This window comes from Suricata suricatta, chromosome 2 (genome assembly GCF_006229205.1).
Source record: "Suricata suricatta isolate VVHF042 chromosome 2, meerkat_22Aug2017_6uvM2_HiC, whole genome shotgun sequence".
Classification (NCBI taxonomy): Eukaryota; Metazoa; Chordata; class Mammalia; order Carnivora; family Herpestidae; genus Suricata; species Suricata suricatta.
In genome coordinates, this window is record NC_043701.1 from 161,947,888 (window position 1) to 161,975,787 (window position 27,900).

General features: G+C 34.0%; 1 protein-coding gene and 1 long non-coding RNA gene across 3 annotated transcripts in view; one reads left to right on the forward strand and one right to left on the reverse strand.

Moving 5' to 3' along the window:
- The window catches only part of SLK (STE20 like kinase), a 55,021-nt gene that overhangs the window by 12,798 nt on the left and 14,323 nt on the right, over window positions 1–27,900 (forward strand). Inside the window, exons 2-13 of one of the 2 annotated variants that reach the window (XM_029932524.1) lie at window positions 6,437–6,601; window positions 8,327–8,375; window positions 8,711–8,860; window positions 13,334–13,406; window positions 13,569–13,763; window positions 14,541–14,622; window positions 16,061–16,189; window positions 16,520–17,893; window positions 19,828–19,958; window positions 20,167–20,290; window positions 22,423–22,602; window positions 24,997–25,089. In XM_029932524.1, the coding sequence (XP_029788384.1) occupies window positions 6,437–6,601; window positions 8,327–8,375; window positions 8,711–8,860; window positions 13,334–13,406; window positions 13,569–13,763; window positions 14,541–14,622; window positions 16,061–16,189; window positions 16,520–17,893; window positions 19,828–19,958; window positions 20,167–20,290; window positions 22,423–22,602; window positions 24,997–25,089 (2,745 nt within the window). The remainder of the gene's footprint in view (window positions 1–6,436; window positions 6,602–8,326; window positions 8,376–8,710; window positions 8,861–13,333; window positions 13,407–13,568; window positions 13,764–14,540; window positions 14,623–16,060; window positions 16,190–16,519; window positions 17,894–19,827; window positions 19,959–20,166; window positions 20,291–22,422; window positions 22,603–24,996; window positions 25,090–27,900) is intronic. The other variant, XM_029932523.1, reaches the window with a different exon arrangement.
- On the reverse strand, window positions 2,526–27,816 carry LOC115285852. Its single transcript, XR_003905718.1, has 2 exons — window positions 27,475–27,816; window positions 2,526–3,261 (listed from the first exon to the last, which is right to left on the reverse strand). It is a non-coding gene; the product is annotated as an uncharacterized LOC115285852 (long non-coding RNA).

The window sequence follows — 27,900 nt, forward strand, 5'->3', positions numbered from 1 at the left end:
TTCCCTGTAGTTGCTGCCTCCCTCATTTTCCTCACTCTTTATCCTTATAGTTATCTATGTATCAACATAGTTAATAATGAAATTCTCTCTTTTTAAATGTATTGATTTCTTTCTGTGGTGGGGCCCTTTCTGATACAAAGATTAAGTTAATAAGTGGAGCAGAGAACAATGTTTGGTGCAAGGTAACTGCTCCAGGAATAATATCATCTAAAACTTAATGGATATTATTACATAGACTGTCATACTTGGAAGAATTTGAGATTTTTACAGCCTGTTTCTTGGCAAAACACTAAAATTTCAAGTTTAACTACATAGCTCAAAACATATAATCATTGAACTTTGTTAATCTTGATATGCTCAACTATCACCTTTTCGTGAGTTCTAACTTAACTACCCTACTTAAATTATAACCTCTTCCCTGTGTACTTGCCCACTCAGTCATCTCCTCATCTTATTATCTTATTTCTTCCATAGTATAATAACTAATATACTCTTTATTTACCTATTGACTGCCCTATTCCCACAGTTATACGTGTCATGAAGGCAGAGATTTTATATATTCTTTATATTGTTTGTATCTAGAACAGTGCGTGACATATAGGAGGCACTCAGTAAGTATTTATTGAAAGAATGAATTGATCTTAGCAGATCAACTCTTGAGTACACTTTTAATAGATCTTTATACTGTTTTTACCCTACAGCAGATTTTTGTGGACTGTTGTGTTTGTGTTTCTACAGCTCTGACTAGTGTCTTACATGTAGTTGATGTTTATGAACTATAATTTGGATTGTTTAGTTTTTATATTTTGTTGTGGTGGCATATGTTTATGGACAGTTAGGGTCTTATCTCTTGCTAGGAGGAGGAAAACCTTTGAGCTCTCAGTCTTTAGAATAATTATCCAAATCAGTAAATCAATCTCAATGATTATTGAAGTGATTGGATAAATCTCTCTTTTTATTCTTTGTCTTTTAGAATTTTTCTTTCTTTCTCTCTTTCTTTCATGGTCTTCCCCTTTTGATTGACTAAAACCTTTGTGGTGCTAAAGAAGTCATCTGTGTTTTCTGTGCTGGTGTTTCAATTGCCAGCTGAGAATTATATTGAAATATATTTCTCATTATGTAAGTATGAAAGAGCTTTAGAAAATGTAGAAATGTAGGAAGAAGATAAATGAAGGTTTAAAAATCACTCATATTCTTATCACATAGGAAATAACCACTATTAAAACAAGAGTAATTTAAGAGGATATAGTTTTTACCCTACTTCTTTTAGAACATGAAACTAGTTCAGGAAACTCATATTGTGTTTCCCTGTAGTCACTTATTTGTTTATATAATGTAGGCATGCTTTATTTATGATTCATGAAAATAAAAACATAATGATTTTTAAGTGATCATGACTGATCTTTGAAAACTTTTAATCAAAAGTTACATCTTATTTATGAGAGAGTGAGGGAAAGAGAGAGAGAGAGAGAGAGAGAGAGAGAAAGAGAAAGAGAAAGAGAAAGAGAGAAAGCCAGGGAGGGGCACAGAGAGAAGGAGAGAGAATCCCAAGCAGGACACAGGGCTTGAACCCACAAACCATGAGATCATGACTTGAACTAAAATCAAGAGTTGGTTGCTTAACTGACTGAGCCACCCAGGCACCCCAGTTATATCTTCTTTAAATTAATACCTGGGTATTCATTATTCCTTTATTTTTATTAACATTTGTTTAGTTATTACATTATATCTTTATATGAAATCTTTTTGTGCTTTTAGTTAGGTGAAGTTGTTTCTGTTTCTTTTTTTTTTAATGTCTTTTATTTATTTTTGAGAGACAGAGAGAGACAGTGCAAGCAGGAGAGGGGCAGAGAGAGAGGGAGACACAGAATCTGAAGCAGGTTCCAGGCTCTGAGCTAGCTGTCAGCACAGAGCCCAATGCGGGGCTCGAACCCATGAAATGGGAGATCATGACTTGAGCAAAGCTGGCGCTTAACCTACTGAGCCACCCAGGCACCCCAACGCTGTTTTTTTTTTAGCACTTTATATTTGTTATGTTTGTTCAAAGTATAGTTTCACACATTTACCAGTATTTATTTCAGTTTTGATTTTTGGAGTTCTTTAGAACCAGATCCTGATGAGTTAATCAAGTTATTTTCAAGTAATAATGTAAGAGACACTATAGTTTTTAAAGTTTATTTATTTTGAGGGAGGGGAGGGACAGGGAGAGAGGGAGAGAGAATCCCAAGAATCGATGTGTGGCCATCGGATCATGACCATGAGATCATGATCTGAGTCAAAGTTAGACACTTAACCGACTGAGTCACCAGGCACCCTGAGATGCTTTATTTTCTAATGTAACTTTTATTTATTGCTCATAGTAAACCAGATGGTACCATTGCTGGTTTAATTATTTTATCCAGAGGAATGGAAGAATGAAATTTGTTACTATAAAGTTTAGAGGGCCTCCTGGCTGGCTTAGTCAGAAGAGCATGTGACTCTTGATCTTAGGGTTGTAAGTTCAAGCCCCACGTTAGGTATAGAGATTACTTAAAACTTAAAAAAATTTATTTCTTACAAAGAACTTCAAAGATTATCTAGTGTTAATTATTTTTTCCATTCCATTTATAAGACACATGTTTAAAATCTTGAAGGACATCAGTAGAAGCATGCAAAAGCAGGATGACTTTTAACCCCACATGGTCTCCTACCAGGGCTCATATTTTATAGTGTTTCTGTTCAAGGACAGCTCCTCTGGCCTTTTCCTCCAAAAGTGTTACATTAAAATGGTGAGAGAATGGCTTATCTCTTACTGGCTTGTTTCCTCTGACTCAGAAGAGGATGAGTTCTAATTATTTTTGGCTCAACTGTAGGCTTTTCTGTGAGAGACAAACTTGATTTCACTAGTTATGACAGACTTTTTACTTTTTGACATCTCTGAAAGGGATGTGTCTTCTATCCATAGATGCCTTCATACTTTTGTTGGTCAAGTGGCAGTTGTGATCTGTTGTTGCCTGTGCGTTGTGAACTTAGTTGTCATGTAGTTGTAGCCCTTGATGTTTCAATCAGTCAGCTATTAAAGTACCTTTCAAAGAAAGAATGTGAGTACTGGTTGTTATCTAAAAATCTTTTGGCACCTGTGTTAAGATCAAGAAAGTTATCAGTATTGTAATTGCAAAATGGGAGTCTGTGGTTTCAAAGAAAATTTTGGTGACAGTAGTAGAGAAACACTCTTAAGAAATGCTGCATCACCAAAGCTTGTAACAGCCAGAGAATGATGTCCTGTGGAAAAACACAGACATTAGATAACTGAGTCACAAAGTGATTCAGAAGTGTTCCACTTAAATATGAAGAGATATTTAATTTCTTATGTAGGCACAAGGAGAATGGATATACAGTTAACAATCTTTGTGTGAATGTGTCAAGAAGAGCTCTTTAAAAAGGTATAAGAATTCAAAATGATAAAATCTTGTCATAGTTTAATTGGCAGATTTTCTTCCTTAGTGGAACATAAGATAGTGGTGCATCTTAAAAGGCATTCTAAATTTGACAAAACGTGGTAGATTAGAATCTACCACTTCTAGAGTGGTAGCGATGACCAGTATAAAGTTCTCTTTTTATCCAAAACATATTTTCTGAACCCTAACCATTAAGGCTATTTAATTACTAAAGTAGTAATTAGTATTACTTTTTACTTTTGTTTTTTCTTAAGAAAGTAAAACATAGCCACAATCTACTTAGGAAAATTCCAATATACAGGCTGATGTCTGCTTTGGTTAATCTTTATAGCATCATCTCCTAGATAATAGATCCCTAAGAAATCACCCATATACTGATATAGTTTTTAGTACTTTGTTGCTTCTGTAAACATAATCTATTCATTTAAAAAAATCAAACAGTATGACCAATACAGAAAAAGTAAAAAATACTTGAAACTCCACCATTCTTACTGATGTCTCTCCAAATACTTTTTATGCAGCTATTCATATATGAAAGCGAGTGTATACTTTTTGTAAAATTGTTTACCTCTCATGTTTGGCAGGTTGCCTTTTGTTCCATTCAGTGTTATAGCTACTGTTACATCGTAAATATTAATTGATTAGTTACTGATTTTAATGGTTGCATAATTTTCCATTGTGGAACTGTGCTGAATTATTTAAGCCAGTTCCTGTTAATGGACATTTATGCTCTTTCAGTTTTCTTTACTCTAAATAGTGCTTTGATGAATATTTTTGTGTATGCATATTTTTTATTTTGTAAAATTATCTCCTTATAAATTCTTTTAAATGGGATTTGGACATTATTTATTGAAATTTTTACTACTAGCTTTTAAAAGTTTGTGATTTCTTTTAAGGGTAATAGATGCAGTTTTGCTGAAGAAATGATAACATACTATTGAAATGTCTTTTAAAAATCTACATAGTATTTTAAGATATGATTCCTAATTATTTAAAAAGTATTTTATTTATTTTTTGAGAGAGAGAGCAGAGTGTAAGTGGGAGAGGGGCAAGAGAGAGAGGGACAGAGGCTCTGAAGCAGGCTCTGTGCTGACAGGCTGACAGCAGCAAGCCTGATGTGGAACTTGAACTCATACTCAATCGACTGAGCCACCCAGGCACCCCAATCTGATTCCTAATTTTTAAACAAATCATCTTGGCTCCTACAACATACTTGGAAACCTTTCATTTATAATAAATGGAAGCCAAAAGTTAATTCAGTTAAAGAAAGAAAATGGAAAAGTTAGAGCACTAAGTACAAAGAAAAATAAATTGGTAAAGGATAGGAAAACTGGAAAGGGTAATAATTCAGATAAAGAAAGGGCTTTGGAAACAGACCTAGATTTGAATACTGATTTTGCCTCTTACTGCATGAACTTGGGGAAGCGTTTTGATTTCTCCAAGTTTGTATTTCACCCTCTATGGATAATAACGTATCACACAGTTGATACAAGGATTAAATAATAGGAATAATTATAGTAACATTAATGAATTCTTACTGTCTGTGGCAGGCATTTTATTAAATGTTTATATGTGTTTTTTCACTTGGCTAATACTTATTACCTTAATTTTCATTAAATTTGTGGGATGTTAATATGTTTTATTGATGAGGAAACTAAAACAGAGAAAGATTTTGCAAGTTGCCCCACCAGACAACACAGTAAGTGGCAGAACCAGAATTTGAACCTTAACTGTCTGACCAGTAGGTCCTCCAATGTAAAACACTATCCTATATGCATACAAAATACTTCGCACAGTGCATAGCATATATGAGTTATATAGCATATATGAGTTAATATATATGTTGAGGCTGTTTTTTAAAAATGAGTATGTCAAGAGAATGAGAAGATAAGCACTGACTGGGAGAAAATATTTTCAAAAACATATCTGATAAAGGATTGTTACTCAAAAAATGTAAAGAACTCTTTAAACTCAGCAATTAGAAAATCAACGGTTTCATTAAAAAATGAGCCAAATATCTGGACAGAAACCTCACCAGAGAAGATATACAGGTGGCCAGTAAGCATATGAAAGGATGCTCAACATTATATACTATTAGGAAATTGCAAATTAAAGAAGGAGAAGCCATTGCACACCTTTAGAATGACAAAAAATTCATACAACACCAAATGCAGGTGAGGATGTGTGGAGCAACAGGAACTCTTTCCATTGCTGGTGGGAATGCAAAATAGTACACTCTTACCATATGATCTAGTGATTGTGTTCCTTGGTGTTTACCCAGAAAAGTTGAAAACTTATGTCCACACAAAAACCTACACATGGATGTTTATAGCAGCTTTATTCATAATTGCTAAAACTTGCAAATAACCAAGATGCTTTCAGTAGGTGAATGGATAAACAAGCTGGCACATCTATGTGTAATGGACTATTCAGTCCTAAAAAGAAATGAACTATTTATTAAACCATGATAAGACATGAAGGAAACTTAAATTCATGTTACTCTGTGAAAGAAGCCAATCTGAAAAGGCTGCATACTGTATGATTCCAATTATATGACAGTTCTAAAAAAGCTAAACTGTGGATGCATTGAAAAGATCAGTGGTTGCTAGTAGTTAGGAAAAGGAGGGATGAGTAGTCTGAGCAGAGTGGTTATTTAGAGCAGTGAAACCATTGTGTATGATATAATCGTAGACACATGTCATACATTTGTCAAAACCCATAGAGTACACATCAAGAGTGAATCCTAATGTAAACGTGGTCTTTGGGGATGATGTGTCAATGAGGGTTCATCATTATAACAAATGTACTACTGTGGTGCAGGATGTTGATAGTGGGAGAGGGAGGGGCTGGGACTACATGAGAACACTCTGTTCTTGCTGCTCAGCTTTGCTGTGAACCTGAAACTGCTCTAAAAAGATAGTTTATATTAAAAAGAAAATAGAATTGGAAAAGTCAGATATACATTGTAAGTGTGACACTTGTGATGCTTTCATTTTTAGGCTCAGAATAAAGAGACCAATGTTTTAGCTGCTGCAAAGGTGATTGACACAAAATCTGAAGAAGAACTTGAAGATTACATGGTTGAGATTGATATATTAGCATCTTGTGATCATCCAAATATAGTGAAACTTCTAGATGCCTTCTATTATGAGAACAATCTTTGGGTAACTATTTTCTATTGATGTTATTATAAGAGCCAAAATGAGTTGATTGTCTGAAAGAGGTTTATAAGTTGTGAGAGTCTATTTTATGCATTATCTCTTCTGTTTTATTACTTATGTTACTTGAATGGGAGTTGATCTGATGAGAGAGTGATTAACAACATAATTATCCTAGCTTCAGCAGATGTTCAGATGAATATTTCAGATTGGACAGTATTTCATGATTGTTTGACATTGGACCCAAATGGAGAAACTTGGTTAAGAATGTTAAATTTCCCATATTATGAAATTAGATGACTCTTCTTGTCTGTAATTTAAATTTAGGCATTTACTTAAAATTTTTTGGAAATTTCTTTTGTTTTCTTAGAAATTCTTTTAAATTTCTTACCCTAAACTTTTTGTAAATCATGTAACAAGTTATAGAATACTTATTAGAAATGTTAAATATTTATTTTCTATTTATCAGACTCACCTTTGGTGAATAGTAGTAGCTAAGGCTGAATATGTAAATTTTGTTCAATTTTAGAAAATGTTAGGCACAAATACATATAGAAGTAAAATATGTTTTATAATAACTGGTCAGCCATTTGTTCTAAACTGATACTAATTTTAATCAAGATGGCTTTCTGAAATGGAGTTTTTTTTCTCCTTGAAGGAAAGTGTTACAAGAGAAATGTTAGGAGTATGTAGTAGAAGTAATACTTGATTGGAAATCAAAAACCCCATATTTTTTGATCTTGGTGCTGATAGGTAGGAACTTGAATCAGTCAGTTAACCTTTGAGTGTATTTAATCATCTTATCTATAAGATGAGTAATGACCTATTTTTCAAATAATATGATGAATTTGAAAACAATCTGTACCTAGCAAGCACTTGTGAAAAACAGAGTATTGTTATACAAAAGGGAAAAATCAGGAAGCCACACAATTTGACAAGGTAAGTAATTTAAAAAAATTATCTCTTGTTATTATCAGTGTGGTGTCCTCTGATACAGTTATTCAGGGCTCTAGCAGAACATTCCCAGAGACTATAATGAAAATGAGTTCCTAGATAATAACCAGATAAGACCTTTACTTGACATTGTTGCAAAATAAAAAGTTGGGCAACTATGAGAGACAGTCTAGTGGGAGAGATTGATAGTATTATCTATAATAATTCAAAGAATTATATATATAAAGTTACAGCTGTGATGGGGTAAGAAACGTACATGGTGGTGTATACCATGGAGATCTGGGAAGGCGTCCAGCAGGATGTAATCACTGGACTCGATGTGAAGCTCTGGGTGGGTGTGGGTGTATGTGTATTTTAACTAAAAGAAGTCTCTTAAGTATTTTCAGGATTTATTCCTATTAGTAAAGTTAAAAAATAGATTTGATCACTTAAGACACAGTAGTTACATTAAAAATGAGTATAATAAAATCTTTCAGAGGTAATGAAATGGATATATGATACTGTCCTGAATAAAAATTGTGTACCTAGGAATTTTAGAGAAGCAGGGACACTAAAAATGGTGATTTAAAAATGCACATACGTCTACAGTGTGTTCTCTTTGTGCTTTTTCAAGATGTATATCATTAAGATTCTAAACTCTTTAAACAAAAAAAACCCCTTCATGGCCAGCGTTATATTGTTTCCATAACATAGTTATTTCTTTATCTTTTTTTTTTTTTTGCTAAATTGAAGAAAAAAACTCAATGTCATGTTAGACACATGTTCTTTTGTTTGCAGATCCTCATTGAATTCTGTGCAGGTGGAGCAGTGGATGCTGTGATGCTTGGTAAACATCTTTTTGTACTTTATTTTATATCTTAAGTTATTATTAAAGGATTTAAAACATTTATACATATATATCTTATTGAGTGAAGTTCAATAAATTAAGAAATCAACTTAATTACATTTTATTTTCTTAAATAGTTGTAACAAAATTCTAAAATGTAATGTTAAATATAAGTTTTTGAAAAGTAATCTTTGCAGATAGTTCTTTTAAAATAAATTCATTGTAAAAAAAATAAATTCACTGTGTGCAATTTTGACAGTGATGGTAAAGGTATAGATCTTGCTGATGTGTTTTCACTAGATAACAGTGCAGATTTGTTTGCTCTTTCCTTACAGAACTTGAGAGACCATTAACTGAGTCCCAAATACAAGTAGTTTGTAAACAGACACTAGAGGCTTTGAACTACTTACATGATAATAAAATCATCCACAGAGACCTAAAGGCTGGCAACATTCTTTTTACCTTAGATGGAGATATTAAGTTGGGTAAGTTTCTTACCTTAAATAAAGCATTTGAATTTGTGCTGAGACTTTGCACTATATGTATGTGACTTAATAGTGTTTAATTTTGACTTAAATATGTAAAACATGGAATTACTCCATGTTAATTTTTTAAATATTTAAATATAAATAGTGGATAAATAATTATTCATTAACTCCCAGAGTATAGACAACTAATGTAAAGATGCTTTAAAAAGAAAGAAAGGATGGATTTCATTTTCAAAAAGACCACCTTTAAAAAGACTTGTTGGGGCACTTGGTTGGCTCAGTCGGTTAAACATCCAACTGTTGGTTTTGGCTCAGGTCTTGACCTTACAGTTCCTGGGGTCTAGACTCTCTTTGGGCTCCAGGCTGACAGTACAGAGGCTGCTTGGGATTCTGTCTCTCCCTCTTTCTCTACCTCTTTCTTGCTCACTCTCTCTTTTTCCCTCTTTCAAAAAATAAACTAAAAAAAATTAAAAGACTGGTTAATTATTTTTTACCCTAAATTTTTGTATGTAGACTTGTAATACATTTAGAATGTGAGCAGATATGTAAAACTGCTAACTTAGTTTTATCTGCATTTCCAAAACTCATGTCTAGTGGGTTTTTTTCCCTCATGTTTAGTTTTATACTCCATTTTATAAATAGGAAATCTTGGCTAAGCTAACAAAGTAGTTCTGAAATGGATGCCTAATGTAAGTATTGAGGACTAGAAGTTTTAGTTTTATTTTTTACACTGAGCGAATGATAACTAATAAGAAATAGATGTAGATTTTATATGGAAAACTGATTAATTTCATATATACACATATATAGATGGAAGGTACAGCCCTCTCTAAGTACACCCAAGATACAAATTTTTAAAAATTTTGTAATGTTTATTATTTTGAGAGCAAGAGAGACAGAGCACAGTGGGGGAGGGGCAGTGAGTGAGCAAGACACAGAACACGAAGCAGGCTCCAGGCTCTGAGGTGTCAGTACAGAGCCCAACACAGGGCTTGAACTCACAAACCGTGAGATCATGACCTAAGCTGAAGTTGGGTGCTTAACCAGTTGAGCCACCCAGGCACCCTGTAGATAAGAATTAAAAAAAAAAAAAATCTAGTGCTGAAGGAGCACCTGGGTGGCTCAGTTGGTTGAGCATCTGACTCTGGATCTTGGCTCAGGTCATGATCTCATGGTTGTGAGTTCAAGCCCCATGTCTGGCTCTGTACTGTCAGTGCAGAGCCTGCTTGGGATTCTGTCTCTCCCTCCTTGCCTCCTTCTCTCTCTGCTCCTCTGCTCATGCTTGTTCCCCCTCTTTCAAAGTAAATTAAACTTGAAAATAAAAAGTAAAAATCTAGGGATGAAGTCTAAATTTATGTAATTTGGAAGGACATGGAAAGGACAGAATATATTTAAAAGCCATCTTGATACCAGTGATCATAGTCATTTCACTTCACATTTTTTGTGACATCTAAACAGGTATAATTTGATAAACTATATTTTAATCTTTTTATTGTGAAATAAGGATAGAAAACCACAAGAAATTGTGTAGCTTAGTGATTTTGTAGCATTGTAGATGGTAGCTTTGTAACCACCACCTAGGTCAGGAAATAAAAGTTTTGTCAGGCACCCCAGCAGCTCTTCTGTGTGTCCCATCTGAATCACTGTCCCTCCTTCTCCACAGGAAACCTTTATCCTGACTTTTATACTAATTACTTCCTTGCCTTGCTCTATGGCTATATCACCCAGTGTTCGTTCATCTCTCGATGTTAGAGTTGAGACTTGCTCATATTTGAAATCTCATTTCCTTTTTAAGTCTCTTAATTTATAGGTTCTCCCCACCGGCCATCTCTTTCTTTTCATTTTATTTATGGTGTGCATTCCCTTGGGTGCCAAAATTGGTTCTTTGAGGGCAAAAAAAAAATCTTAGATATTACAGTGCTGGTAACGCTCCAAAGGTCCACAGTACACAGACAGTGTATCTGTGGTGTTAAAATTTCATGGGGGACAGGAGGATTAGGAACAAATGTCTAAAAAGGCTCCCTAGGAGCATGACGATGAAAAAAAGGTTGAGAAACACTGATCTGTGAGACCTGGTTGTTGGACCTGTAGAGTTTCCCTCAACCTGCATTTTGCTAATTGGATTCTCACCATCATTTGTAGTAAGTTCTTCTCTGTATTAACTTCAGATTTGCAGCTAAATCCAGAGGCCTCATCAGTCTCAATTTTGATTCTTGGGCAAGATTATATATAAGTGGTTTTGTGTCCTTTCATTGGGTGACACATATCTGTCTTATGCTTTATTTTATTTACTTATTTATGTATTTATTTATTTTGGCAGCTCTTGATGCATAATGCCTAGATCTGTTCTTTGAGTTGCAAAATGAATTCTGTCACTTTGTTTTCATTTATTTTTTGATAATAATTTTGATTGAATTATTAACCAATTATTTCATTATTTTTATTTATCCTCATGAAATTAGTAATAATTAAATGAGATGACACTTCCCTTCAACTGGTTACTCAGGAGTGTAGTACATATAGACAAGACGGGAAAAATGCTTGAATCCTTCTTTTTATTTATGTAGCTTGGAAGACCATGAATTGGTTCTCTCTCATTCTCAATTGGTGGTCAGTATTTTTAAAAATATTATTATTAATTCATAAATTTAATTTTATAGATCTCAAATCTTTATTTTTTTTTTATGTTTGAGAGAGAGAGCCTGCATGCATGCAAATGAATTGGGGAAAGGAGGAGAGATTGAGAGAGAGAGAGAAAGAGAAAGAGAAAGAAAAAGAATTCCAAGCAGGTTTCACACTTAGCACAGAGCCTGACTTGGACCTCGATCTTGCCATCATGAGACATGACCTGAGCTGATAGCAAGAGTTGGGCACCCCCCAATCTATAATTTTTATCCTTATTGAAGTTCACCTTATACCATCTTTGGTCAATGGGAGCCTCTTCAAGTTGGTATATTAATCCTTTTGACATGACTTCAGTAGCCTTTGATTGCTTCATTGTCAGTAATGTATAGCGATCTAACCTGTTAGGTTGAGATGCCTCTTAAAGTTGGTATGTTTGTTAATCCTTTAGACATGACTTCAGTGGCCTTTGATAGCTTTATTATCAATACTTTATAGCATTCTAATCTTAGGTTGAGATGTTTCAGGCTTGTCTTATATATTTCCTGCCTCCAACCTGTAATTAGCCATATCTTTAAGAAGCCCTGGTTTCTTTTATTAGGATATGGTATCTCAGGATTACATCTGGGGGCACCTGGGTGGCTCAGTCAGTTCAGGTCATGATCTCACAGCTCCTGAGTTCGAGCTCTGAGCTCTCAGCACAGAGCCTGGAGCCTGCTTCCAATTCTGTCTCCATCTCTTTCTCCCCCTCCTCTGCTTATGCTCTGTCTCTCTCTCTCAAAAATAAACATTAAAAGAAAAAAAAAAAAGACTACATGTGAATGTTAGAGGTGCTTAACAGTTTATGGATTGGTTATCATTCTGTGCCTTTGTAGAGGGCAGAGCTAGGCTGTCATATGAGTTCCCTGCATATTTTCTAATCAAATTTCGGATAAAGATGTGTTGTGTTTGTTGTTTTTTTTTTAACCTAACCACTTCTGTATTACATATTTATCTCCGTCTATCCTGAGAGTCCTGGTTCTTAAGGACATTGATGATAGATTTAGAATATCCCATAATTATTCATTTTAGTCCTCTTTTCGTATATTTAATCCCTCTCACTGGTCCTTAATGTTAGTATTCTCTGTGGTCATGTTGGTTGTCTGAAGTTCCTTCTCTGGTAGATAACTCTGGAAGGGCTTTCCCAAGTTCTTATATAATAACAGTTCCATCCATATTTATTCTTTGAAGGTCGGTTTTGCTGGATAGAAAATCCTTGGCTTACATTTTGTTTCCTGAGTATCTGAAATATCTTACTCTGTTTTTTTCTGTTCTAGGTGGTGGTGTTAGAAAGTCTGGTGATAATCTGATTTTCTTTCTCTTTGAAGTTATGTGCTCTTTTTACCTAGATGCCAAAGAATTTTTTTCTTCAAGGACTAAAATTTGACTATACTTTTCTCTAAATATGCTCTTATAATATTTATGCTTTTCACACTATAGGAAAGATGTCTATGTTAATTTAATTGTAGCATTTAGTACTAGTTGGCATTTGTTTAGAAGTGGGTAGACTGGTTTATTTTAAATTTACTATTTTTTTTATCAATTCTGAAGTATTCATGATCCCAAGATGTATAAGGTGGTGGTGGTATATTAATGATGGGATATTTTATTTGGCAGTTATTTTGGAGGGGGGTTGTGGTAGAAAGGGTTGTCAAAATTAGGATGGTAGAGAAGTTACTACTCTTTCTGTTTTGTTTAACCTTTAATCAGAATAGCCTTGTTAAAGACTTGAAATGCTTTTCCCTATGTTAAGTACAGTGAGCTTTGCTAACTCTGTACTAATACTTTTGTATGATTGCTTATTTGAAGCGGATTTTGGAGTATCAGCTAAAAACACAAGGACAATTCAAAGAAGAGATTCCTTTATTGGCACACCATATTGGTATGTATTCAGCTTTATGGATGTACTACTGTTATTAGTTATGTCATAAGCTATTGTCACTCATTAATTTTGTCCACATAATTATACTGTTTATCTTTTATGTGGCTTGCAGTCACTCTTCTTAAGCTAAACATCTTAACTTTCAATTCTCTGTCTTTCCAGGATGGCTCCTGAAGTAGTCATGTGTGAAACATCTAAGGACAGACCCTATGATTACAAGGCTGATGTTTGGTCCCTGGGTATCACTTTAATAGAAATGGCTGAGATAGAACCACCTCATCATGAATTAAATCCAATGCGAGTGCTGCTAAAAATAGCAAAATCTGAGCCCCCTACATTAGCACAGCCATCAAAATGGTAAAATATTCTAAATAAAACCTTATACGAAGCAAAATTTGATATTTTATTCTTCTAGCTTTTCAGGGGTAAATTTAGTTCCAGGTACAAAGACTATATGAGTAGAAAACTGATTTTTGCTACTTTTTTTAAGAGTTAAGGACTATAGGGGTGCCTGGGTGGCTCAGTTGATTGAGCATTCAGGTCTTGATTTCAGCTCAGGTCATGGTCTCCTGATTGTGAGTTTGAGCTCTGCTGAGCATAGAGCCTGGTTGGCATTCTCTTTCCCTTTCCCTCTGCTCCTACCCCACTCAGGTGCATGCATTCTCTCTTTCAAAATAAATAAATAATCATTAAAAAAAAAGTTAACCATACAGACTCTTATAACTAACTCTTCCTATAAATTTGAAATATCAGTGATTTGAGCTCTACATGAAACAGCTATATATAGTACAGTATTTACTATGAAAGAGTGAGGCATATATGTGATTATTTGGGAATTTAATATAATAAAAGGATTTTGTGATTTTTGGCATACTTTTGAATATATAACTATATCTCAATGGCTAAAACTAGGACTCTACTTATATATATTTAATTTTGTATTTACAGATGATATTTTAATATTTATCTTAATATTATTTTGAAATCTTGGTATTCTCATTAACTAGCTTTCTTAATGTTGAATTAATACCATTACATACATAATAAACTGCAAGCATAATTTATCAGAGTTTTGTTTGATTTTAATAACGACAAAGTAAAATAGAATGTCATTGTTAAAATTTCATTTTGAAGGTCTTCAAATTTTAAGGACTTCCTAAAAAAATGCTTGGAAAAGAATGTGGATTCCAGGTGGAATACATCTCAGCTACTGCAGGTAATATCAGAGTAACATGACAACAGCAAACTGTGTAATTGTTTTAATATCTCATTGAGAAGAATACAATTTCAGATTCACTCAGTATATTCTCTTTTCATTCAAGTTTCCCTGTGAAAACTCCGAATACATTGTTGTAGTAAACATTTGCTTTCTAAACATTTATGGTGCCATTACTAAAAGGCATTTATTTAGCTTATAAGTCATTCCTTTTGTGTTTTTTTGATTCAGTTTAATTGTGTTCTTTTTATTTTGTTAATTATTTCTATTTTGTTAGTTACTGGTGATTTTTCTCTCCAGTGGGTAGAAAGCAAGCTCCTTGAGTGCAGGGGTCATGAGCTAATTGATTGTTTTATATCTCTTACAGTGAGGATAAATGTTCAATGAATATTGCTGACTTTTTTAAAAAAAAGTGTTAAAGTGATTGGATAACTCTGTTTTATAGCAAGACCTATTTGTAATATTTGAAATAGAAATTTGTTAAATAACATAAGTGGACAAACGGAATGACAAATCTTGAGGCAGTTATTGTTAGGTTGAGTTACTATAGAATTCTTGCATTACAGTGTATTAAGTTGATCTGTCTATCTCAGGGGGAAAAAACCAAAAGAAATTGCCTTGTTTTGTGCAACAGGTACATCCCTAGAACACATTTTCTCTTATTATTTTGTTACCCTCACTTTAGAAGGGCTTGGTCTGTGACAGACACTGTTAAGTGCTGCTGAGTATACAAAGGTGAATAAAATTTCTTCTTACTCTTAGGAATGTTAGAACCATGTCAAAAACGCAGTTATTTGCAAGACTCTAAACAACTCAAAAGCTTTTTGTAAATATTTTTAAAAGTATTATACAGGATTTGTTTTTTATGTTTTTTATTTATTTTTGAGAGACAGAGAGAGACAGCATGAGCAGGGGAAGGTCTGAGAGAGAGGGAGACACAGAATCCAAAGACAGGCTCCAGGCTCTGAGCTCCAGGCACAGAGCCTGATGTGGGTCTTGAACCCACAAACCATGACCTCATGACCTGAGCTAAAGTCGGACACTTAACCTACTGAGCCACTTAGGTGCCCCGGGGATTATACGGGATTTAAACATATTGCTATTACTTTTAAAGAACTGAAAATATAACAATTTGAAACTTGCTTTAAATTTTAATTTAGATGTACATGTACCTGTTACCCAGATATGTGGTACTGTTTTTGACCTATTTTCTTCAGATTCTTTAAAAAAGATACATAGTTGCAGGCAGTCCCTTTTCCTGCTCAATCCCTTTCTCTTTCTTCCTTGTCCAGATGTAACATTATCTGAAGTTGTTTATATTTTTCTTACTCATGTGTTTATATTTTTACCATATAATAATGTGTATTTTATGTGTTTGAAATTTTATAAGCCAACATTTCAGCTTTTATTAAATGTGCTCTTCTTAATGATCAAACAGCATCCCTTTGTTACGGTTGATTCCAACAAACCAATTCGAGAGTTGATTGCAGAGGCAAAGGCTGAAGTAACAGAAGAAGTTGAAGATGGCAAAGAGGAAGATGATGATGAGGAAACAGAAAATTCTTTGGTCAGTATTTAGAAAGGAAATGTCATTTACGTAATATTTATAGTTGGGTTTTGAGGTGTGATTGCACCTTTATCTAAGGGATAATTGATTATCTAAGGGATAATTTTAGGGGCAAAGATTAACAAGTTTGCTTCTTGCTACCCATTTTGTCATATGTATTATGTGAATATTTGTCAGTTTGTTATTTTTATAACTTCATCAAATTTCAATTAACATATTAAGTCATATGTATGTATGATTTAAATAATATTTATATACAAAATATATGTTGTTTTGGTCACTATCTTGAAGTTATGTTTTAACACTAGAAATATATAAAATCTTTTTCAGCCAATACCTGCAAGTAAGCGTGCATCTTCTGACCTTAGTATTGCGAGCTCTGAAGAAGATAAACTTTCACAAAATGCTTGTATTTTGGAATCTGTCTCTGAAAAAACAGAACGTAATACTTCTGAAGATAAATTTAACAGCAAAGTTCTTAATGAAAAACTTATCACAGATGAACCTGAAAAAGTTGCAGAGGATATTAATGAACATATTAATGATGCTCATTTAGAAGCTGTGGCTGAACTTGATAATAGGACAGTAGTAATCAAGGAAAATGGGAGAGAGGAGAAGAGACCCAAGCTTGAAAATTTCCCTGACACAGAAGACCAAGAAACAGTGGATAATAATTCAGTCAATGAAGGAAAAGAGAATAATATAATGGTGACTTTAGAAACAGATACAGAACAGAATCTGAAACCGGAGGAAGAAAAGGATCAAGAAAAGCAACAGATATTTGAAAATAAGATTACAAAATCTGAAGAAATTAAAGATACTGCTATTCAAACAATGGATTTAGTTTCTCAAGAAACTGGAGAAAAAGAGACAGACATTCAGGCAGTTGAAAATGAAGTTGCACTTACAAAGGAAGACACCCAAGAGGAATTGGGAAAGGAGGACAAAACTCCAGAAGATGTGATCAGCAATACAAGTGATGTCATAGGAACAAAGGAGGCGGGAGACGTTGCCCAGAAGGCAGTTGAAAACAATCTTGAGGATGCTCAGAGTAAGGATGGGAATGAAGTGATTGAAACAGACCAGAAATTAGTAAGTAAGGCCACAGAGGGTCCTGAGATTGGTGGTTCTGAGGAAGTTCCTTTTAAAGACATAGTGGAAACTAAGGAGATAGATCAGAAGTCTGTGGAAGATACAGATGAAGAACAATTCATCAGTTCAGAGAACATAGTAAAAACCAGTGAGGAATCTGGGACAAATGAAGATGAGGAAATTACAGAGTCCAGTAGCACTGAAGAAATAGAGGTCAGAAGTGCAGTAATTTATACTGACCAAGAGGCTTTAGGAAATGAAACCCCAGATGCTCATGAAGCCACTGCTCAGACAGATAAAGAGCAAAAAGCAATTCCACGTGAAGTGCCAAGTAAAAGAGAACCTCAAGTGACTTCCTCTTCACAGAGTAGTGAACCTCAGCTTGTTCCAATACCCAGTATTAATATCAATTCTGAAGGTGCAGAAAATAAAGGAGAAATAGGTGCTTTATCAAAAACTGAAACCATGTTGCTTCCAGAATCTGAGAATCAAAAAGAAAATGATACTGATTCAGGCACTGGTTCCACTGCTGATAATAGCAGCATTGACTTAAATTTATCCATCTCTAGTTTCCTGAGCAAAACCAAAGACAGCGGATCAATATCTTTACAAGTAAGTGTATGTGGGTCCTTCTTTGTCATTTTGGCAATTTACAGTTTATATGAAATATGTTTTCAAAATAAAACAGCACTAAATCAGTGTAGTATCAATCCTATAAAATTCTTAAGGTCTGATGAAGACTATCAACTAAAAAGAACCAAGGAGAGATATTCTGGATATAATCTTTAAATTTTTTGGTAATATCTACCTGTTTTTACCAACTTGATGTAAGCAGTGTAAGTTATTTAGTGTGGTTGGATTTTCTTATTGCACATATTTAAATATATTTTAGCAAGAATCCATAATCTATGAAACAATTGAGAAATTCAAAGAATGAACTCTTTTCAAGTACTTTTAGGGAATAAACACCCCTTGATTACCAGTGGCCCATACAGTTTTGCATTCTTAGTCATAGTCCTCACAACTGCCATGAAAACCATTGTGGGAAAACAAATCAAAAACTAAAGTGCAAAACACTCGGAGCTTTTTGAGCCATTCTCAAATTTTAGTGTGCTAAAGAGTTACCAGGAGCATGTATATTAGGGATGTTAACTAGACTTAGGGTGATCATTGAGCAATATATGCAAATATTGAATCATTATGTTATACACTTGAAACTAACATACTATTATATCTCAGGTATGCCTCAACATGAATAAGTTATTTTTAAAAAGTTTCAGGGGGAGCTATGTAGAGGTCTAGGGTAGAGCCCAAGATTCAGTATTTGTAAGGAAGGACCCCATGGATTTCTGATACAGGTGAGTCATGTACTACTTAGAGACTGGGTTGACAGCAGACAAGAGTGGGACAACTTAGGAAACTGACCTTCGGAACTGGACTCCCCGGCACCATTGATGAGTCTGCCTGTCTGCAGCAGATTATACACACATTGCCTGGATTGTCTTCCGCTTTGAGTTTATTTTTTTCACTGACTGGAATTCTACTAATCTGAGGTTTATTTACTGACTTAATAGCCCATTTTAAAAATCCAAATACTTTTTCGAGAATTAAGGTGATGTTAATTGTGGATACTTTACTAGGAACTGAAGAAATAGAAAGTTTGGATTTTCAGTGTGGTAGATAATATTTTTGGAGCATGCCCACCTTAGATTTTAGGGGAAGCCTGGATAGGGAACCATAGTTCAGAGCTTAGGAAGAGAACCTTGAGGATACTAGCAGCCTGGAGAGTAGAATAATAAGGGGTTGCAGAAAGGTGATTGGAAAGTGCCAGAGACAAACTAAAATTCTAATGCATTTTGAATTTAGTATTTTCACATTCTACTTTTGCTCCCTCTGCTTATAAACCCCTTACCCTATATCAAAACCAAGTAATTATCTGCTATCAATACTTACATGTTTGCCAAACTGTGTTTTTGGAGAGTCATACTTCTCTATTTGAAAAGCATTTGGATGAGGAATGGAGTTTGGTCTTCATAAAAAATTGGAGGCAATAGCTATCAGGAAGTAGACATTTTATCTTTCTAGTAATTCCAGAATTACCCATGAATCTCTGTTCCTGAGATGGAGGAGGGCTGTTGATAATATTGTTGGTGATGGAATGGATTTTGATTCCCAGTCCTGGCAGTGTTTAAAAATTACCTGGGGAGACTTTTCAAAATGCGAATTCTCAGCTACCCTCAGACCTGTGATTTGATTCTTTAAGGGATGAGCCCCAGGCATTTGTTTTTAAGTGTATTGTCAATGGTTCTAAAACTGAAAAGCAGAGGTATCTGAGAAGTTACAAGATCAAAAGAAGAAGAAAAATGATTAACATTTAAAAGTTATACTGATAGTCATGTATATGAATTGTTCTTTATGAGTTGTGCCTCATTATGATAATAAAAATTATACATACACAGTTCTGTGTTCTTTTTTTTAAAGAAGAAAACGATTTCTCTCTCCAGTATTTTCTATATAAAGCCTAACTAAAATAAAATCTCACTTAGGAAACAAGAAGACAAAAGAAAACATTGAAGAAGACCCGCAAATTTGTTGTTGATGGTGTAGAAGTGAGTGTAACCACGTCAAAGATAGTTACAGATAGTGATTCCAAAACTGAAGAGTTGAGGTTTCTTAGGTGAGTAGAGAACATAATTAAAACTGGCTTTGTGACTTCTTTTCAGTTTCTGCAAGGGATGAAGAATAGAAGCAAGAGTAAAGTCCTGACTGATTATTCTTACTACTTTTCCATTTGAAAACAATATTTTTCAAGTTTAAAAAAAGCATTACTTCCAAGGTGTAATTTTTTCATGTCTTTCCCTGTTATTTATATGAAATTTTATTAGACGTCAGGAACTTCGGGAGTTAAGATTCCTTCAAAAAGAAGAGCAAAGAGCCCAACAGCAGCTTAATAGCAAACTGCAACAACAAAGAGAACAAATTTTCCGGCGCTTTGAGCAAGAGATGATGGTAAAGTTTAGATTTTGTATCATTTTACTAATACTAAAATTTGGTCCTTTAAAAAAAATCCTACTAGCATGTTATAGAAATTGTTCTTTTATTCTTAGATTTTCTCTGGCTTTGTCAGTATTTCTGGCCTTTATATTTTTGGTGTTTTAGATGCCCTTTTTTCCCTGCCTTTTGCCTGAAAGTGATCTCAGTCTTCCTGTCACTGACTTAACAGTGTCTTCCATTTTTCCTTTGCCATGAAGTTTGCCATGAAAACCTGGAATCATGATGCTGGTACATAGTTTATAAAGTTCTTAGGTGTGCTTATTTCTGGATAATTTTTTAGTGTTGAAATTTGACCTCTCAGATTTAGAATCCAAGATTTTTTTTCCAAATGTTTATTTTATTTTTGAGAGAGTACACCTGAGCTGGGGTGGGGCAGAGAGAGAGGGAGACAGAGGATCTGAAGCAGGCTTCACGCTGACAGCAGAGAGCCCAATGTGGGGCTCAAACTCATGGACCAGGAGATACGACCTAAGCTGAAGTCAGAAGCTTAATTGGCTGAGCCACGTAGGCACCTCTAGAATCCAAGATTATTTTTTTAAGTTTTTTTTTTAAATGTTTATTTATTTCTGAGACAGAGAGAGACAGAGCACAAGTGAGGGAGGGGCAGAGAGAGAGGGAGACACAGAATCTGAAGTAGACTCCAGGCTCCCAGTTCTCATTACAGAGCCTGATGTGGGGCTTGAATTCATGGACCTTGAGATCTTGACCTGAGCTGAAGTCAGATGCTCGACTGACTGAGCCACCCAGGGACCCCTAGAATCCAAGCTTTTTAAAAAAGTTATTTATTTATTTATTTATTTTTGAGAGACAGAGAGCACATATGGGAGAGGGGCAGAGAGAGAAGGAGACACAGAACCCAAAGCAAGCTCCAGGCCCTAAGCTGTCAGCAAAGAGCCTGACGCAGGGCTCGAACCTGTGAACTGTGAGATCATGACCTGAGCCGAAGTTGGATGATCAACCAACTGAGCCATCTGAACCACCCAGACGCCCCTAGAATCCAAGATTTTAAGGCAGTCTAGAATAGTTGTCTTCAAACCTGGCTGAGTATTAGAAATTCTTGGGGCTTTTTCAAAACACATTTCTCTGGCTCCTACAATAAAGCTTCCACATCCCTATTCACAGCTGCTAGAGAAATTGGTGCTGGCTAGTCAAGGGTAATTGTCACTGAGTCTTTTAATTTTTACCTTGAGTTGGAAAAGGAATCAATAATGTAAAGGAGAATTTCAGTAATTTATTTAAACATCTAGCTTAATGTAAGTTAGAAGAATGATTATTTCAAATGTTACAGTATTCATGTTTTGAATATAGTTTTTTTGCTGCTCTTGTAATTATAAGTGTTAAGGATTGTTTTCTGTGAAATATGACCTTGTTGGTTATATTTGTTGGATTGTAACTGAAAATTCTTAGGAAAGTAATGAATTTTTGTTCTCATTGAGTATTTTTATGGTATTTAACATTCTATCTTAAAGAACCATATAAAAACTGTATCTCTTTACCCCCAAAATCTTTTCCAGAATGTTTTGCTTTTTCTTTTTTTTTAAATACTCTTTAAAAATATTTAACTCTATGTATATCCAAAATTATACTATATTCAAGTATTATGTAAGTAGGAATCTTTTGTTGAAAGAACAGATTTATAATTTCAAATGGTTTGTTTCAATAATATAGGATGTTTAAGAATCTTAATGAGGAAGAGTAAATCTGAATATGGCAAGCAGTGGTACATTATTAAAATAGACTTTGGATAAGACTTTTGATTTATCAAAAGTTTATTGGATAAATACTAAGGTTTTTCCTTAGTACTTCAGAGCAACTGGATATTCTTCTGGATGGTTTAAAAATTTTGAACATTCTTCTACTTGTATAATAGAAAAAAGTATTTTCTGTTAGAAAAAAATGAAATGTTCATCTTTTTGAAAAATTCCTTAGTGTGCTTATAGCATTCCACTTGTTCAGTACTGCAAAGGTTGTATATCAGTCATATCACTACATTTAAATGCTCGTTATATACTCTTTAATAAATGTCTTTATTATAATGAGTTAGTGTGAGTGATAGACAAGTGATCCTGAGCCACATTGCTTTACAGAGCAAAAAGCGTCAGTATGATCAAGAAATTGAGAATCTAGAAAAACAGCAGAAACAGACTATTGAACGTCTAGAACAAGAACACACAAATCGCTTGCGAGATGAAGCCAAACGCATTAAAGGAGAACAAGAGAAAGAATTGTCCAAATTTCAGAATATGTTAAAAAACCGAAAGAAGGAGGTAAGTGTAACTACTACTATTAATTACGAAAACTTTCTTTGAAATGTACCCTTAAGACTAAGGAATGAGGAATAATACTTGAGAGTTAAGTAGCACTAATTTATTCTTTTTTTGAGGTCTTCCCAATAGTCATGTAGGGTAGTAGTAAGGTCAGGTGTTAATCTCATTTTACTGCCAAGAAGACTGTAATAGAAGAACTTTTTAATGGTCTGTTCAAGTTTACAAACTACTATTAAGTGTCCAGCTAAGCCTTGAACCAAGTCTTCAAATTAAGTCTAATCCATTTTCCTTCCAATCTATCATTTTCCTTTATTAGCAACAGTTAAAGTCTCTATAAAAATTTCTACTTTTAAGAAAGCTCATCATGTGGTGTTTGCAGGTGACAACAATAATTCATCTCTTTGTAATATTTAATTAATGTTTAAAAAAATTTTTTTTGGTTAGTTGGATTGCCTTTCTTGAACATTGTACCAAAGCAAAAGCTAAGTTCCCCGAAGTTTGGAATAATATCTCTAAGTTTAACAAATTGAGGGATACTTTGAAGAATCACATGTGAAAAATATCTGTGTAAAGACATTTGATTACAATGAATTTTTAAATTTTTCCTGTAACCGTTCCATATTGTTATAGAATCTGTGCTGTTACTTATTATGAAAGATTGTCATTGATTCAGAAAGAGGATTTATATATTATATTAGTGTCTTTTTCTCCCCCAAATTAAAACAAAAGAGTTTTACATATTAGCAGAGGCGATTTTATGATTTATTCTGTACTTTTAGTATAGGGGGAGAATTTACCTTTTAGTGAGATAGAAGACCCCAGGGATAATCATTATGATTAGTTCTATTAGGACTAAAATAAAAATCTCAACCAAACTATTAAATGCATTTTCACTTTTGTGGTACATCTGAAACACCCAAGTTCATTGACTTTAGCATTTAAATTGTGTATAAAACTGAACATCATTTGCTGAACTTGAGGATCTACTTTAAAAAGCATAGAATTGAATGTCAATAAATACAGTATATTCTATAATTTCATTAGGTATATAATGAAATGGTATATAATTTTATTTGAGGTGGTTACCATTTCTAAATGTTTTGTTATTGTTTAATATTTTACATAGGGTTGCTCTGTGTACTGTGATAAATGACGTTACTGAGGCTCCATATCAGTTTTCTTGAAACTTGGGGAAGTTTTTATTGAGAGGTTATTTTTAAATATCAGGTTAAATTAAAAAAAATTTACAGATAAGTATTTGATTTAATCCTAAATATATAAGTCTGTAGTTATTTTTACTGTTTTGAGCTTGGAGGGTTTTAGCTAGTAAACATGTTTGAGATCACAGTATGCATATTTTAAATAATTATATTATGTATTTTTTTCCTTATCGCTAAATTTCTTGCATTTGGGGAGTCTCTTCCTTTTAATGGTGATTTGGTTTCATGAGGGATTCTTGATGGGCAATTTTAAATACACTCTCTTCAAACAAAATCAGTCTCTTTCACAGACCATCAATAGCATGTGGTGATTTGAAATCTGATTGCTTTTGGTGCTTCTACTTGTAAACACATGATTGTTTTTCATAGTTGGATTACAGATCTATTGTTAGGTGGAATACATATCTAGGATTTTGAAAGAATTAAAAGATTTTATAATTTTATAGTTAAAATTATAAATCATTTTATAATATCTTTTATTCAGTATAATGAATTACACATATTAAACTGTCATTTTATGAGTGCTATATATAATATTGATTTTAAAGTTGACAAGTTTGGCTTACATTGTCAGCAAAGGAGAGTGTTATTCTAATGCAACACAAAATCATCAAATATATTCATTTTTATCACACCATGTACAAAATGGTGTGTTTGATGAAAAAAACATAGTATCCATTTATTTCTCCTTTTTTCTTTTGGTCTCATTAAGTAATTTACACTTATTTCTTTGGATTTATCAAGCCAGTTATGAAATTTTGTACTTTTATAAGTGGCATTGACTTTCCTTATTTTCAGCATTTCAAACAATGTCAGTAATGTATTTATAATTTTATGATCTTTCAAGAAGGTCATTTGAGTTTATCACCTTTAGTTCAGAATCAGTGCTGCTAGTAATCCTTTACTGATTGTCTTTGGATCTTTAAGAGAGAGTAATACATAGGGATAATTAGGCATCTCATTAACCTTTATATGGTGTGATGTCCCTTTCTGCACTGAGATTCAGCATGTTCTGTCCTTTCATTCTTTTTCACCGAACTAACACCTATACTATTGCATGTTGAAAGGAACTTTTTAACAGCTTTAATCTTTGACTTGTAGCTTGTATGCTACATAAATGCTTGCTGTGGAGAAAGTATTATTTCCCCACCTCCTGCATGCTTATACACTGTAGGTTATAAATGAAGTGGAGAAAGCACCCAAAGAGCTGAGAAAAGAGCTCATGAAACGCAGGAAAGAGGAGCTTGCACAAAGCCAGCATGCTCAGGTAACAGCAGCAGCTTAATGCTACTAAAAACAGAAAGCAGCATTATTCTCGCAGCTCCGTAAACCATGGTGGAAAGGTTGAACTCCTACTGTACTTATTATATGTTGTTGAATTCTCCTAATACAAAGGTTCCTAGGACATTCTTTATGTAGAACTAAATTCACACTAATGATGACATTTCAGTTGCTAATATAAAATTAAGTGGAATGTTTGGAAAGCTGACCCGGATGAAATAAACAAGGATGTTGATGTATAATCCACTGTATTCTTATTATAATCATGATGGAAACATATTTTTAAGTAGTAATGTCAGTGTTTGATAGAAGACTTTTATGACAGATTTAGAGGATGCATGTGTAGGCCTTATACACGTGAAAAGAATGCCTAATATAAAAGGCCATTGTTGGGGCACCTGGGTGGCTCAGTCAAGCACCCAACTCTTGATTTTGGCTCAGGGTATGATCTCATGGTTCATGAGTTTGAGGCTCGTGTTGGGCTCCATGCTGTCAAAGTGGACCCTGCTTTGTAGTCTCTCTCCCCATCTTTGCCTCCCCCTCTTTGGCTCATGCTTGTATGTGCAAGTTCTCTCTCTCAAAATAAATAAACTTAAAAAAATATATAAGGTCATTGTTTTTATAAAGTTGGGAATTAAAAGAAAAACCGTAAATGGTAGGCCAAACACTTATTACTATTAAACTCAACAACATAAGCAACTAAAAATCAGATTTTAAATACTACATTGATTTTCTTGATTCAGAATTCAGCAGTTTAAAAAAATGATGCCTGTATAAACTTGGTTATTGGTTATGATAAGGCTGAGCCAATTAAGATGGGTGAATTCTTTACAAAACTAGATGTGCTAGTACTTTAAACAGATTTTTTTTTAGAATTATCTCATGACTCTATGAGGTCTTTTATAGTAGGAATCATTTTTCTTTTAATTAAGTTTGCATTTAATCTGGAAGCAAAGAGAAGTGAGCTCAGTTTGTAGTTATATATGTCAATTAAAGGAAGAAGAGACATGGATTATATGTTAATGGTTGCTTTAAATTACCATTTTAATGTGGTTTTATGTGATTCCCAAACTTATACAGACCCTTGCAAAAACATGAGAAACAAAAACCACTAGGGACCATGACAAAAGGAATGATAATTAAAAAGTTTTTATTTTTGTCTAGAAGGATAAACTGCTATTTATAATTTTAAAGGAGAGAATATTTCAACACCATGAACAATAAGGAAAATATTTTGGAATTTAAAATTTAACAAAACTAGCTTACGTGAATAAATTTCATATGTTTTTTGGGGGGCTTTTCAGTTGCAGTAGTGAAAAATTTTGTCTTGGCCTCGTGTGGGGATTACTAGTTAAAAGTGATAATAGCAAACACAGCATTTACTGTGTGTCAAGCACTATTCTAAATGTTTCACCTGCATGAACTCATTTAAACTGACAACATGTGAGGTAGTTTACTCTTAATATCTCCATTCTATAGGGGAGGAAATGAAAGCACATATGAACTGCCACACTGTACTGCCTCTCGTGTTTAAACTGTTATTTCTGTGCTTAATCTAAAACTCTTGTAAGCTCAGTACAGTGGTTATTGGTCATGTTGTTAATAGATGAAGAGGAAGTCCTTGGTTCACACATCTAATTTTGGATAGATTGGATTTCAAACAAGAACAATATAATTTTTTCCCTTGTACAGGATATAGGCTTTTTAAATTCTAAAAGGTAATACATATTTCAGACGCTAGAGTTGACATGAAGAATTTAGTATTGGAGGAGTTAAGTGATCCCATGTTTTAATAAAATTTTGTTGGTGATTTTTCATAAAATTTTGGGAGCTAGTCTGTATTTTGAACTAGTAAATTCCTTTCTGTAAATTTAATGAAGAATTTAGTAATCTAGCAAATTGAAAAGTACTTCTCTTTACTGCTTTTCATGAAGGTGCTAAAATGACAACTTTACAGAGTCTATTTTAAACGTTTTGAGAATTTGTGAATATTAGTTATATAGTCATACAGCCAGAATGTATTTGATGGTCTAGTCCAGTGGTTTTTAAACTGTACTCTCAAGAGCTCTGGAGTTTGGAAGAAGCACCTCAGGGATTCTTCAAAAGGAGAGGACTCGAGGGCCCTGGGTTCCTGCTTAGACTTTATCTAAAGCAGCCCTACTTTTCATCTGTTGCATACATTTTGTGGTGAATTTTTTGAAAGAGGGTTTGGTTTAAAAAACAACAGCACAAACTAGAGTTTGGAAAGCAAAACCTTTTTACAGATGAGAAAGAGGCCTCTCTGTTAGAGAATTTGTTCTAGGCCTCCCAAAACTCAACATTTGTATAATTATTCTTTCCATTTACAAAAAGTCATCAGCTGTATTCTCACCTGGGAGGTGCACTGTACTCTGACCCGCAGGGTGTTGCTCAGGCCATGATCCAGTCTTTTCAGTTGTCCTCTTGCGCGGTCTCCAGCGCCCAGCTGCAGGACGTAAGTCCCACGCATCTGTGGGAGGATGCCTTCTCCCGTTTTATCTGCTTTTTCTTCAGCTCACATGTGCCTTTTCATTGTTCGCTTCATTTGTTAAAAAGCCTAGAGGATTGATAGATAATAATGTCAGTAATGACAGTAATAGTTATAACCTGAAATGAACTTTATAGTATTCTTCAAAGCGTTTTCACATTTGATTCTTCACTGCCTCTACCCTAATATAGGGATGGAGTGCATCCATTTTACAGATAAGGAAATAGCATCACAGAAGACTAAGCGGTCTGCTTGAAGTCACAAACGATATTGATGGTAGAGCTGGAATTA